Raw genomic sequence first — 15,258 nt, 5'->3', positions numbered from 1 at the left:
CGTCTGCAACTTCCGGTAGGCTCAGACGGCCGTTATTATTAAAACATTTTTTTTCATTTTTCATAATGAATTAATCAATAATTAAAATTATTTTAGCCATGAACAGGCACAATGATATGTAAGGAATGAAACTGCCATTTCATTTTGGCGCAAAAAAATGCACTTCACTGGCACTTTAAGGACCATGCATATATACATATTTAATGGAAATGAAATTCTACTTGATATTGGTTGAGATATTTCAGTCTGAAAATGGTAGACAGACATATGGACTGACTCCGCTATCTTTCACTGCATTAGTGTGGCCAAGAACCTGAATCGAGGATAAAAAGGAAATCACGATGAGGCTTCCCTCTATTAACATTGGAGTTGTGGCCGCTTGACACACTTTCATCCTCATTATTGAATTGAGTGAGGAAAGCATAACTAGAGAGAAATAGTAAGTTGTATACGGAGTAAGAACTTAAGCAAAACCTTTTCAACTAATTGTGCTGATTCAAGGGGAAAGGTTTAATGTGTCTCTTTGGACTTTAATAATTGAATATTTAGTTTCCCTATTCTTAATAGTGGCTGAGGAAAAGTGTCCTTAGCACAAACAACTATTGTTTAATACGGTTTCCTCAAATACCACATGGAGCAAAGCAAAGTTGCCAAATCCTCTGAGGGAATTTTAGGAGAGGAGACAAAGAACATCAATGAGAGTAGCAGAGGGATGTTGAGAAGCAGCGCTGAGGGAGTCTGCTATAAAACACTCACCTCAAAGCTCTTCAGAGCACCTGCACACTCCCCTGTGGTTTAGGAAATCTGCTGTTGTTCATCTAACTTGAAGTGTCTCTTAAATCAGACAGGAAGCAGCTTTCTTTTGATCAAGTGAAACACAAAGCTAGACTTGTCCCACATGCTCAGTTTTCAGAATAAACTAATTGCAGATCATTATCCGTCGTATTTAAAAAAATCATTGTGTGTCGAGATGCTTGTTGACACTATTGTTGTTTACTTGTTTCTAACAACCCTTGGGTTATTTCCATCATTAGTTTTAATTGAGTGTTTATGATAATTTTAGAATCTGTCTAGAAAGCATTTTCAGCTACAATTATATGAGAGTTTTAACTCAATGGATTTCTTTAATTCCTTTTGTGTTTGACCTAAAGGAATATCCCACACAATGTATGGAACAACAATCGTTTTTTTAACAATGAATTTTGAATTGAAGTATCGATATCTGTCTATAATCAAAGGATACATAATCACATCATTTCGATTCATTGCATTTACAAAAGTGAACAACAGGTATTAAAGAACACTTGAAAGTAGTGATTAAAACCATACAATTGTCAGTAAAATGTTTTACTGATGTATTATTTGATTGTATAGGGGTCTATTATTTTCTTATAGACTTCTTTACAATTAGATTTATTCTTGCAATAAGTGAAGTCGCCCCCTGGTGCTTCATTGCAATGCAAGCTTAAAGCTGCCTGAGCCTGAGCCATTATCAGACCTGTAGGTTGCCACTTGTAGTGAAGAAGTTAACATTAGCAATGGCTGCTGGCATCCTAATATGACCAATGCAGTTTGTGCTTATCCTTAAAACCAAGTATCAACTGTTTGTTCATGTTACACTACTTTGCAGCTCTAATACGTTTGACACACTTTCCCTTACAGCTGCTTAAATCATTGATGCATTGAAAGGTTTGTCCTTTTCTGTGAAACCCAAGAACAAAAACATAATTCTGCTTTCATTCATATGCAGGCTGAGATGTGAGCGTCCTCTATGTGTTTGTACATGTGTTTTAGGGGCGTGATTTTGAAATGTTACGACCTCCAACACAAAGCAGGAGTATAGCTATGAAGTTTGGCCATCTTGGAAGGATATTGAAGGGGGCCAACTCTCTTTAATAAAATATCCCACACTGAATATTGTATGAGCCAGCTCCAGGTGTAGGCTCCCAAAATCATCATCACCACATTTCACTCTCCCAACACATCCACTGAAAGAGAGCTATTATGTGCCAAAGCAGAAAAAAACAAAAGCTTACCCACAGCTGTATCTCTTCTGTCTTTGTCAGATTTTTTTCTAAAAATCGAATGGGACTGAATCCAAGTGAATACAATTTAGGAAGATGTACAGGCTATTTACTTTTTAGGTTAGTTTTTCATTTTAATATCATCGCTATTAATCAATGCCGCATTGTGGTGATCTAGAGAGCCTCAAACACAGCCTTGCAGCTGACAGAAACCTCTCGGGGGATTCTGTGATAATGCAGAGTAATAAGTACTAAGAGCTCACTAATCACTTGGCCACATGATAAGACCATTAATCTTGCCGCCCATGCAGCTCAGCTCCGAAAGGATCTCTGCTTTTTTAGCCAGAGAGCGAAATATTAAAAAGCTTTAATGCGGCAACCGATCACTGAAGTCATAAAGCATGCTTGCACAGATCCATAGATGTCAGGAACCCATGTCTGTCTATTTCCAGGAGCCTGGACAACATCCTGCTAAATGACGACGGATATGATTCATGACACTATCCCTGCTAATTTGGAAGCATGCCGATACCTTGGACTGTGTTGCTGTCATGACAAATCATCATTGTTTTCCGCTGCTAATCAACATATTTCATTTGACCACCTGATCAGGTGAGTCCCTGAGGGTTTGCAAGACAGCTGAAAGTAATCTACAGCCAGCAACATTACATATCCGTCCCAGCATGTCCCAGATGATGTGAACACAGACTGTGGGAAAGATTTTCAGCATGACAGCACAGGCCAAATAATGCCGTCTGCCTACTGAATAGCCATGAATAGTGTTTTTCATATTTTCCACTGTTGTGCATCAAATATGCAGCTGTATTGCATTTTGATGTTACAGAAAAAGAAAGGAAAAGCAATGTACCGTTAATAAAAGCCTTCTGCAGCTTTGGATCTACTGTCAGTCTACAGTAGTGTTCAGTTGTTAGGATAAAATGCCCTTGGATTGACCTTGTCTTCCATTTTATAAGTTTCTAAACTGTTTTACAGCAGATGTACACACCTAAGTTAATTCAACCAAGACAAATGAAAGTTCACTCCCTTCCCTCTTCGTCTCTATAATTGTATTCAACTTCACCTGATTTAACTGCGATGCATTTCATTGCAAGCAATTTGGTTTCCACTAGACTGCTTTAATAAGGGTTAGGTAGGGACATGTTCAGGGTGGGGTTCATATTAATTATGAGGACCTCTCTTAATTTATATTTTGTCTGAACACTCACAAACAGCTGGGTGTTGATTGGATTGTGGTACTACATTCATTTATTTAAAAACATCCAGATATGTCTTTCAATGTCCTAAAAAGATACTGAATCATTGGATTTATATTTGCAAACCCTATGTACTGAATACATACTGTATACCCCCCCAAATATATATTGGAGGTACACAGCCTTTGGGCAGCTATAGTTGTTATCAGTTAACTGGGTCATGGCTGAGCTTACTGCATTTAAAGGAATAGTTTCAACTTTTGTGAAATATACCAATTGTATGCCCGATCAGACAAAGCGCATATTAGCATCCTTGGGAAGCTTAATGTTATTGTTTGTAAAGAGAGAAGTCATGCTTGCTGCTTTTGTGATGTGTTGTTGTTGCAGCAGCAATATATAGCTCAATGTTGTATGATTTAACTGGTACATTTTATCAGTTTGCGATGGAAATGTCAGTCGTTAGAAAATGTATGCAGTCCTCAAGTAGCCTATTACTTGTTCATTTTATGCTAAACATGGCTGAGCAAGCTAGCTCACACACCTAGACTAGATTTAAAGGGGGCCTATCATGCAAAATTAACTTTGTGATGTCTTTTATACATAAATATGTGTCCCCAGTGTGTCAGGGATTAAAAACAGGCGACGACAAGCGGATACAGATTTGCTGCCGATATGACGTTATATCGGCGTCGGACCCACAGAAAGTTGCTATCAGAAACAATGCCTGACATGTTTTGGACGTAATCTCGTCTTTGTTTACATTAGCAAGCCACGCTAACACTCAGAGCTAACCTGTACTGTAGAGCACATGTGTTTAAAAAGCAGGAAATAAAAAAAGGAACTCACCTTGTGATAAACCCGCAAGAGAAAAAGCATTTGAGCTCCATACTGTTTCAGAAATTATCTTTGATGTGGTTTAAAACAGGATGGCGTTTTATCACAGCAGAAATTAACTTTATCTCAGGTAGAATTCTGATCAGGCATTAGCTCCATCTCTTCTTTTTGTTTCTTTTAAACCTACATTAAGGACCCAAAATCTGCGTTTCTCTAACAGGGCTGCAAAAGCGTGCTACAGTATGAGGCATGGCTACAATGGGTGATCTGTTTGGTATTTTAAGCAAATATATATATAATAAATCAAATTAGAAGTAGGGTCATTTTGTCATACACTTCTATACAAGAAGTACAAGAATTAGAAAGAATGCAAGCTTTAAACACTACTGAATTGGCTTCCTCTTGCAAACCCGCAGGTTGCCGCTAGGAGTGAAGAATGTAATGTTAGCAGAAGCTGCTGGCATCTTAATATGAATACTGCAGTTGTTGCTAATCCGTAAAATCAACAAACAACTGGCAAGCACGAAGGTTGCACTTCCTCTTGCCATTTGTTTTACCGGCCTCATGACTCATGTTGCCGAACTCCATGTTGACTGTTACCTTTGTGCCTGTCATTAAGGACAAAGTGGGCAAGGGAGCTTGAATAATTATAGACCAATTGCTCTAGCCAGTGTGTTCCTGTAAAGAATTGTGTTGGATAGATTATGTTCTTACTTATGTACCTCAGATAACCAGTTTGGCTTCAAGGCTAAGCATGGAAGCTATGCTTTGAAGGAAATGGTAGAAACATATAGAAGACAGAATTCCACTGTTCTGATTGGTTTCATTGATGCCTCTAAGGCTTTTGACCGAGATAACCATCATGAACTGTTTTTAAAATTGAGACAAAGGGGTGTGCCCAACAGTATAATTAGGATCCTGGCTTATTGGTATGCCAACCAGAGCATGCGGATACAATGGGGGAATGCAGTCTCTGCGCCATTTGGTGTTGGTAATGGAGTCCGCCAGGGGGGCTCCTCTCACCATGCCTTTTTAATATCTATATGAATGATCTATCAGATGATTTAAGTGTCTGTAAAACAGGATGTGTGATTAGTAATGTGATTGTAAACCGATGATCTGGCTATTGTTTCTACTAGCAGTGCTGGATTTCAACAGTTGCTAAATGTATGTTCTCATTATGGAGTCAAATTTGATGTTAAATTCAATGCTAAGAAGAGCGCTGTAATGATCTGCTCAGTAAAAGGGGATAAGAACCTTGGTTTTCCAACATTCTATCTATCAAGACAGGTGCTGTCTGTTTGCTATAACACTAAGTATCTGGGACACATCATCACAGATGAAATGGCTGATGATGATGACATGTATAGACAGCGGCGTGTCTTATATACACAAGCTAACATGTTGGCTAGACAATTCTCTTGGTGTTCAGATAAGGTTAAGGTGAACCTCTTTAGAGCTTATTGCACTCCTCTCTATACTGCCCCCTTGTGGGTCAAGTATAAGAAGGCGAGCCTCCGGAAGCTCCAGGTTGCTTATAATGATTGTTTGCGTATGCTTAGAAAACCAAGGTGGTGCAGTGCAAGTGAAATGCACGAGTCAACACGTTCCATGCTCTCTTGAGAAATCGGACAAATTCATCTGTCGATTGAATGTTTCTCATAACGCTGTCATTATGCTGCTTTCAAATCCGTGTCTCTATACGATACCAGTGGAAACATTGGTATAACTGCCTTTTTTAATTTATATTTAAGTGCGTATGTCTTTTAATAATGGACCAAGAGTCTCTTCAATAAAAGCTGATGATGATTATGCATGTGGCAGTTTTTACACACAGACGATCTTTCTAAGGACAACCATGGTGACAGTTTGATGTGGCTGCTGGGAGATGTGTCATGCATATACAAGGAGCAGTGATATAATAGGAGTTTAAAGTGGCCCTTCATCCTGCTGTCACGACTCACCTGTATATCTTGTATCTGGTGGAGAAGCCTTGCCGGTTCTTTTCCACAAAGTCAATGTACTCCGGGGAGTGGTGGAAAGGCCCTTTATCAGACAGGAGCCAGTCCAGGGGGCCCCCGGGCTTGTCATTGGGGAGGCTGGCTGTCGCTCCTGCTGCTGTTACTGAAGACCGTAGACACACCCAGCAGTGAAGGCTCAGGCTGAGGACGCCCCATAGAGCCATCAGAGAGGGAGGGAGCGAAGGAGGGGTGGTGATGGTGGAGGGGAGGAGGGCCGGTGTTCAGCAGCCAAAGCCACTTGTCGTTAGTTGGCTCCTCCACTGGGATGACCGGGGGACCTGCATCACCTCTACGCCCCCCGAACACCTACACACAGAGACAAAGGTTAGGATAAGTATACAGAAAAACACCCTCTTAAAAAATAAAAAGCCACAGAGAAAGATAAAATGTACAATATTTCCAACTTTAGCAGCAGCATGATGTGCAGCTAGTTGTATGAATTGTTATTTATTTGAAAAAATATATTCCAAAGACATGTGATATCAGCCGGTCATTTCTAACATTGTTGATAAGGAATTGATCATTTTACTAGTGACTCAAGAAGAAACCTCTTCAACTGCTTAAATGCTGCTGCTTTTCTCGGTTATTACATATTTTGTATTTAATACTTTAATTATAGGCAGTTTTTATTAATGGAACCAAACGCAGTATGTGAATCCGACACTTTACAATTCACTTTTAAATATCAAATTGACATTTTCAAAAATGTCATCTTTTTTGATTGTGACCATGCAAAAAAATACAGAGCTATGTTTTCATATTAGCATGTCATGCACTTGTCTAATAATTTAGAGCAAATTGGGTCTTGATCAAAGAGCAAAGTCTTCCAAAAGCATTTGTTGCGTTTACATAACCAAGCAGTTTTTTTTGGATTCACAGCATTAACCACATTTGCTGGTATTTGTATGTTGATGTGTGCTGTCTGTAGAATTCTCAGTGTGACAGAGACTATGTAATGGTGTTGCATGCGTGTTACTGTTGTGTGTTCATGCCCAGGGACTGCAAATGGACCGGCAGAAATCACATTTATTTATTTTTATTAATGCTTGCTTTTACAGGGTCTATCTTGAAAAATAATCATAATAATGTTTATTAATGTGACTGTGTTAAGTTGCAAATGAGACTGGGGTCTTACAGTATATGTCACACAAATTGTTAAATATGCAGACATGACGCACAAAATGTCCTTTAAAGTGGCTTGCTAAAGTATTCAAACCCCTTCCCATAACTCAGGCTTATGCACAACCTCACTGTTTTTTGATCACTCAAAGTGCTTGAATTGGGGAACCTATTGTTCACAATCCAGCCACATTCACAGGCAATGACCAAACATAGCAAAAGTGGATTCCTGGAAACTGTATTGTAGAAAATGATGTTAATCTGGATGAAAGTAGGAGCAATGCAAGAGATCTGACTCAATATCATGACAAATCGATATTTCTTGATTTTCTTTTTCCTACCTTTTATTTATTTGTTTAAAAATACAAACTCATATTGTTACAAAAACTAAAACAACAACATGCCTAAGATTGAAAAAAAAATAATATATATATATAATAGGACAGAGCCTTTTCTGCATGACAACACAGACCAACTATTGCAGTGTGCCTAATATAACCATGAATAGTCTTTTCTCATTTTGTCCACTGTGTGCACTCATATCAAATATACATTTACGAATGTCTAGCATTCTCTTATATTCTCTCGATGTTACACTTTAAAAATGTCACAAGGAAAGAAAAAACCTCTTCAGCTACGAACCCCAGTGTTAACATAACCCTCATCACTGATAGATAAAACGCCCTTGCAATGACCTTGTCCTCAGGTTCAATCTGTTCATAAACCACATAATATAACAGATTTATATTTACAAGTTTTTCCAGCCTCGACAGATGAAAGTTCACTCCCTTTTTTTCCTGGTCTCTATCATTTAATCTGAATTCACCAGATTTAATGGAAATGAATTTGATTGCATGCAAGCAATATCATTTCCAATAAAGTGCTTTAATAAGGGCCACGTCGTAGCATATTTTAGGTGGGCTTAAGGTTGCTCGTTTCACGTCAATTATAAAGGCCCCCCTCTCTAAAAAACAAAGAGTGGAATTATTGTACTGTGGAACATGATGTAGAACCGAATAACACCGCCAACAATGTGAGAAATCAATGAGTTCAATGCCCCAGGGCATGCTGGGAGACTTCCCAACAGTCAAACATTGGGTTACTGCAATATCAATCAATATAAGCTAACACCATCTGCTTCACTCCTCCATTTTCGTTTTAAAACGAAACATTTAACATTTTATGAGAAAAAAGTAAAAGAAAATTATTTTTGACATTTTATAAAACTGAAGATGATTTGTAAAATAATTAAATCAAAGATTAATCCAAAATAAAATAAACTGTCCGACAAAAATAAAATTGGTTTTCTCAAGGGCTGCTGGTGAAATGAGTCATCAAATAAATCCAAGCACTTTAAATGCGCTGTGATGTGCTCTGAATCAATCTTTCTTCTTTGAGGAAAGAACACTTTAACACTTTTGCTATGATTCATCACTTCCATCCTTCCCTCCTACCACAATAACTTTATTTTGGTAAAAGGGGAATATTTGTACATACCGGTGATCAATAATGAAAAACATAGCTGTTGCAGTCATACTTTGTGATTAAATAGTTTTGCCTCTAAGTGTGAATTCATTCCGTTAAGTCTAATTGCTGTGCAGCTGTTTTGAAAATTGTACTCATCTTCCTTTAACACTTGCTTTTCTCTAACAAGCAACAAAAGTTGTACCTCAAATGCAAACATGTTTAAGTAAAGTACTCATGCACACACACACTCACCCAGTCAAACTTGTGTTGGTGATTGCTGTGTTTTATCCAACTAGCTGCTGTACAGACTGCTGTCCAGGGCTTACAATTGTCTCCATCACCATCTTGAGACCTGTCAATCATCTCCCCCTGCTGTTACACACTCCTCGTGTGTGTGTGTGTGTGTGTGTGTGTGTGTGTGTGTGTGTGTGTGTGTGTGTGTGTGTGTGTGTGTGTGTGTGTGTGTGTGTGTGTGTGTGTGTGTGTGTGTGTGTGTGTGTGTGTGTGTGTGTGTGTGTGTGTGTGTGTGTGTGTGTGTGTGTGTGTGGAGGGTTCGAGTCCCATTACAGTATTCTGATGACAATCTGTCAAGTTAACTCAGCCATATGACCATGTGTGTGGGTGTGTGTGCACATGTGCGTTTCAGAAATCATTACTCTCAGAAAACACAGCAGACAGAATGGGATGAGGGCACAACAGCCGGAGGTGGATAGAGAGAGATTTAAAATGTAACAATAAAAACAATATTACATTCCTCTTGCATGCTTGAATCATCGATAATTGCCTATTTTTGTGGACGCATATCATATTTTTAAATAACACCTGATGAGCTGTCATTTTAGAAATCAATTCCAGGCCGATATTGCTGTCATTGCTCCCAGGACTCGGCCTGCCTGACCTCGGTGTATGTGCCTGTGTGTGTGTACACATACACTATCATTGGGTTTTAGCTATTATGATAATAGGATTTCATTGGCAATAGAGCGCTGCAGGAATGAGTCCAAGATCACGGCAATTAGTTAACATTTTAACATGTCGTTTTTTTTTATTGGGTTTGAGTCGATATTTAAATATCCTGATTGACAAGTTGTAGCGTTACCACAAAGTTTGTGGAGTCACCAACAACTTCATTGTGACTGTGTTTGCATGATCTTTGTGAATCGGAATGTTTTTAGCAATGAGGCTATTGCATAGAAGAGGGCCAATGTTTGGACCAGAGTATGCATATACATTTTTTTCTACAGGTGAGTGTATTTTCGATAAGTATCGTTTCATTTAAAAATGATTTGAGTCATGAATAACAGTTAAAAAACCTTGGACTTAAATTACAACGCAACTTCATTGCAACATTTCAGTAAGATGTTCAGATATGTTATGCTCGTAGCAGATAATTTAGCCCCACACCATTAGCCTCAAGCAAAGATGAAGAGTGGGCTACACTCTGTGCATCAAACATAGAAATTGCCTCAAGTGATGTTACAGTAGTTGAATGCTAATTCATCAGACTGAAGCTTCCTGTGGAGTCACAAAAGGCTTTACTTAATTTCAACCTATTTTTGTACATATGCAGTAGTACTCTCAAACACCTGTCAACACTCTAAACACATCAGACTTTGGTTCGATTGATATTTGTGTAATAGGACAAGGAAAAGGACAGGAAAGTGGTAGTGCATAGTGATGTTACGTATTGCGCCGAGGCTTCGGAGCGTGTGTCGAGTAATCCCCGAAGCTTTTTGTGAAGCATGTATCGAGGCTTGTATCGTTTTGGGCCAGTGACGTCATCGATGACAAATGAAGCCTCGCTGCCTGTCGATACCACGTGACTGCTTCAGGAAGCGATTCAGATCGGTTGAACCACAACGCTCATATCCATGGATGTATAATAAGAAGAACCATATTACCCCTCCTGTACCTGGGCCCGGTGGAATTAAGAGAGCATAAATAAATGTAGGAATAAAAACATGAAAAAATACAGGAATAAATATGGTCCAGTGTTGTCAGGGAGCTTTAGTGTGTGTACTGTGGCTCAGCTGGAAAGCAGTTGACTCATGACGGCAGGGTCCCTGGTTCAATGACTGAACAATACGTATTTGTTGTTGTTTATAAAAGCTAGAGCTAAATTAGATAATGTAGTTAATAAATGTATTCTTTGATATGGTTTAGCCTTTCTCAGGCTACAACATGCTTAAGTTTACGAACATTATTAAGGAATACAAATCCCTCTTTGCAATGTTTACCAGCCTCCTTAGGCTTTTCAATCACAATCATTCAACTGGAATAAAAACTATATTGTTAACATGAAATGATTTAATGTTCGTTGTTTAGAGTTATTCTAAGGCTTTACTCAATGGGAACTCGGTATGAGATAGAGCACACTGTTGATATGTCCAATCTGCCTGTTTTACACACTTTGACCAACAGGGGGGTTTGTGTTCAAATGAAGCCCATGATGAAGCCTCATGAGATGAACCCTTTTGCGAACCAATTGGCTGGAAAGCTTCATAAGGCTTCATCTCACCATCACTAGTAGTGCAGCAATCACGACAGAGGCAGTGTTCAAATCCAAAAAAAGGCTTTATTGCTATTAAACTCAAAAATACCTTCCAAGAACAAAGGCTAACGTAGCCGTGCCGCTAACCGACTTACCTAAACATTTCCTTACACTGGGAGCCTCCTGCTCCCTCCATGTGCCACACACAACTTTGTCTCCCTTGAGGGAGTGATTACGACCAGGTGTGAGGGTCTCCACACCTGCTCCCAATACTGCTAATTGGGAGAGGGTGGAGCCACCTGTTGGGAATGTAGGTGCATCCCACTACCCTGCCTCTCAGCCCCTTACATTTGATTAAGTCTTAAATTAAGTCTTATGGTTTTAAATCCTAAGTAAATCAAGTGTCAGAGCCCTCAAGTCCGAATCAACCTTCAGTATGTTTTGAAACATTATTTACTGACCACACATCTCACACACATTTTGTTTCAACCAACATACACTTTGCTTGAAGTTCTACACATGTGTCAGGTTGGACAACACTTTGGATAACAAGTGTTAGAGGTAGGAGCCGCTACTCTTTATTTATCTAATATATCATATTCCAATTACTTATATAGACTCTCCTTGCACTATTTATATTCAATTGTATTTGTATTTACTTGCACTATTGTATCTGTTTTATTCTGTTGCACTGCTGGAGGAGCCTGTGACCTAATATTTGCATTGACATATCTGCACTGTCGCCATGTACAAATGACAATAAAAGCCTTGAATCTTGAACCTACAAGCTCCCTTGCTCCTGTACCAAAACAGAAATGGGCTGATGTCAAAACGTTTGTTTCTTTGGTGCAAACATAACATAATACATCATTTTGCTTAATAGTTCTCACTCTTAGCTCCAAAGGTATTTTACCATTTGCTTGGTTTTCCCCCTTGGTCTGGATTCCAGTTTTAAAGATTACATGTTTGCAAACGGGCAGCAAATTGACCAGAAGGCCAATGATCATAATTAAAGATAACTATCACACATTATATCATTTTATATCCCAACTGTCCACAAAACCGGTGCCAGGCTTTGATGGTCCAACATGTCAATGCAGCCAAAAGAATAATTGGCACAATGATTGCAATGTGTTTCCCCATCTGAATAATAAAAGTCTCCAGTTCGAAGTCTCCATAGCATGCTACTGAAAGTAAAATAAGAACGGGGATAAAGATACCCAATACTAAAACGGAGCGTATTATCACCAATTCTGTATTAACTTATTTTGTTGTTGATGCCTTTAAGCTGTGAAAGAATCCTACGGCAATGTTTTGTTCTCGTTCCAGCGGTGTTGAATAGTTTATTCGCACAGAAGAGGAGCTGTCTTTTCCGGGTTTTCTGTTATCTTCTGCCATGCTCAATGTTCCAGCATCACACTTAGCTCTCTATACCTACAGCAGCGGAGGGCCACACAGACAGCAGAATCAGACTGTGTGTGGTTTGACAACGTCTGACTTTAGGGTTGCGTCTTACTCAACAAAGGAGGTTATGCTTTTGGCTCATTTGGTCTGTTTGTCTGCGAGTAGGATTACGGAAAGACTATAGACCCAATTGTCCCGAAACTTGGTGGAAGGGTGAAGCACGGACCGTGGAATAACCTATTTCTGTAGCAGATACAACACGTTTGCTATATACGAATGAAGTGTCATTTAGGTTAACATTGTGAAATAGCGCCTTTGTGCTGCTTTTTTGTGGTTTCGGAATAATCAAAAAGCTGGGAGAGAATTCATGTGAACGCCCCCTTAATTTTGAACAACTTAAAAAACAGTGTTGTTAACGCTCTGAGCGATGAAGCACTAACCATCGTCTTTGTAGCATGCATGTTGTTTCCAATGTACGACTTTAATCTCTTGAACACACACAAACGGAATGGGGACCTTCCAAGGAGCACATGAATGCATTCTTGGCAGAGCGCCATTATAGTTATCTTCAAGCATCCTATTTGAGATTAGCTGTATGATGATGTGTAATGTGACAATGTCTACACTGCCATAAACTTGGCCTCAAAACAGCTACAAGTGCATGCTTTGTTAGGTGAGTCTGAAAATTACCCTTCGTCTTCACCGTGACTCAATATATTATAGGTGAAACACTGCCTTGACTCACAAAGTGCATGTTTTGTATGAAGTGACCTATCTCTAAGGGGTGTGCATAGTGTGTTAATAGACAAATATATCACAGAGGTCACATTCAAAGACTCTTTAATCCTATCATCCTACAGGCAGCTGTCCAAAAAGCTGATGCAGGACTCTCTGTTCCCTGTTGCTCGCGTGCTCCCTTTTCCTTCCTCTCACTCTCTTTGTGTCTTTGGTTATTTGTCTCTCCATCCCCAAACAACACACTCCATTCCTTCTCTGCATTCTCAAATACCTCTAAAACCCGATATTGACTCATATCCTCTGTTATTTTTTCACCCACTTGAAATGACATGTCTGTAAACATTGGTTGTTTTCAAGCAGGTCTGTGCCAGTCTTATAATCACATTATCACCCAAACAAAGCTCTCCACTAAGCCTTTGTAATATACTGCCTAGAAGAGATCAGATAAATGCCATTTTCACTTACAAGTGCATTATGTCACACATCCCACCTAATACAATCACCGCTTTTCATCAAACAATGTTAGAGAATGCTTCTCCTTTAGGCAGAAAAAAAAGAAACAATGTTGGGTGATTCAACAAGAAAGAATTTTCATTTCAAACAGGAGACAAGCACCCGGGCTGCAGTGTATCCACTCGAATATGATTTTGAACAACGTGGGCCACCAATAACCCGGGGCTGTTTGGAGCCTCTGTATGAAATGAAATCTCTGTTTGTTCCTGTGATGTCCTCTCAATGGAATTGTGAGGAGAGTGCAAATGATGGGGGAATAGATTTTCCCACACATGAATGTAATGAGGACTTTGGTCTCTGAACAGGCAAATGCCAGGAATAATATCTTTCAGAGGCAGGATGTGGCATCCTACAACAGCCTTTTACCAATTACCCATGTAGATTTGAGCTTTTAACTGACTGTTTTGTTTTCTAATGTTTTCATAACCTCGCCAGATATGCTCTCGCAGCACCAAGGTAATCATAACGGTAAGTTAAAATGAAAAACAGTATGAGCTGTCAGAAGCATTTTTTCTGCTTTTGGAAACATCCGTTAACAGGCCCTCAAGGTTTAGAAATGGCTCTCTGGCGAAATAAACATTCAGCTTGTGGCCTCCTTGCAAAATCGCCTCTGCCTTGTCATGTGACGCACTATTTTTCCTGCATAAAAAATGGCTGAAACATTTGCAGAGGAAATGTATAGTATACCCCTTCTTAGAATGGAAAGGAAGCAAATATTTGCAATGTATCTCTCAAATGACACCAATGTCAAGGACCTGTGTGTTTCTGCAGGAAATGAATATCTGTTTCAAAGTGTTTTATGTTCTGTCAGAACGGTCAAGAAAGGAGGGTTTTAAACAAATGGCCGTTTTGAGTGAAGCACAGCCAACACTGGATCAAACGCTACAACATTTTTAAGCCCACTGCCCCTCATAATGACGACTGTGATGACTCTGTCATCTGTAATCTCTTGTCGTTACAATGGCAGAGAAAGAGAGTTTAGTTTCCCAGTATTTTTTCTTCCTTTTGGCATTTATATTTGAAAAAAAAAATGATTGGATATGGAATGATTTTAAAATATTATTTTAATTTTAAGGTTTTGTAATTTTATGTTGTGCCTCTATATGTCTCCATGCTTTAATGTTCAAAAGGTCTCTACTTCTTCTCATACTGCCTGTGCTGCAGTACCTCTTTTCACCCTCTGTCTGAAACCAGTCTGCTCTGATTGGTTAGCTGGCCGGCTCTTTTGTGATTGATCAATCGCGTAGAGATGTACCACCCCTTAGCCTATCACGAACAATGTGTTGTAGCACCAGCCAATAGATACACGAGTGTTACATGGTGATGACACTATGTCGCGGCATTAACACGAAGGAGTCCAATCGAGGAGTTTTAGGTAGGGAAGGAGTGTGTGAGAAACTGTCTCTGGTATTAACAATGGGATTTAAGCCTTT

General features: G+C 39.2%; 1 protein-coding gene across 1 annotated transcript in view; it reads right to left on the bottom strand.

The window, feature by feature from the left end:
- LOC117445073 (BMP/retinoic acid-inducible neural-specific protein 3-like) overlaps positions 1-15,258 on the bottom strand; it is a 78,387-nt gene that overhangs the window by 52,595 nt on the left and 10,534 nt on the right. Inside the window, exon 2 of the mRNA XM_034080474.1 lies at positions 6,037-6,399. Within this exon, the coding sequence (XP_033936365.1) occupies positions 6,037-6,257 (221 nt within the window). The 5' untranslated portion in view covers positions 6,258-6,399. The remainder of the gene's footprint in view (positions 1-6,036; positions 6,400-15,258) is intronic.

Source organism: Pseudochaenichthys georgianus, chromosome 4, assembly GCF_902827115.2.
Source record: "Pseudochaenichthys georgianus chromosome 4, fPseGeo1.2, whole genome shotgun sequence".
In the NCBI taxonomy this organism is placed as follows: domain Eukaryota; kingdom Metazoa; phylum Chordata; class Actinopteri; order Perciformes; family Channichthyidae; genus Pseudochaenichthys; species Pseudochaenichthys georgianus.
This window is presented reverse-complemented; position numbering and strand designations above follow the sequence as displayed.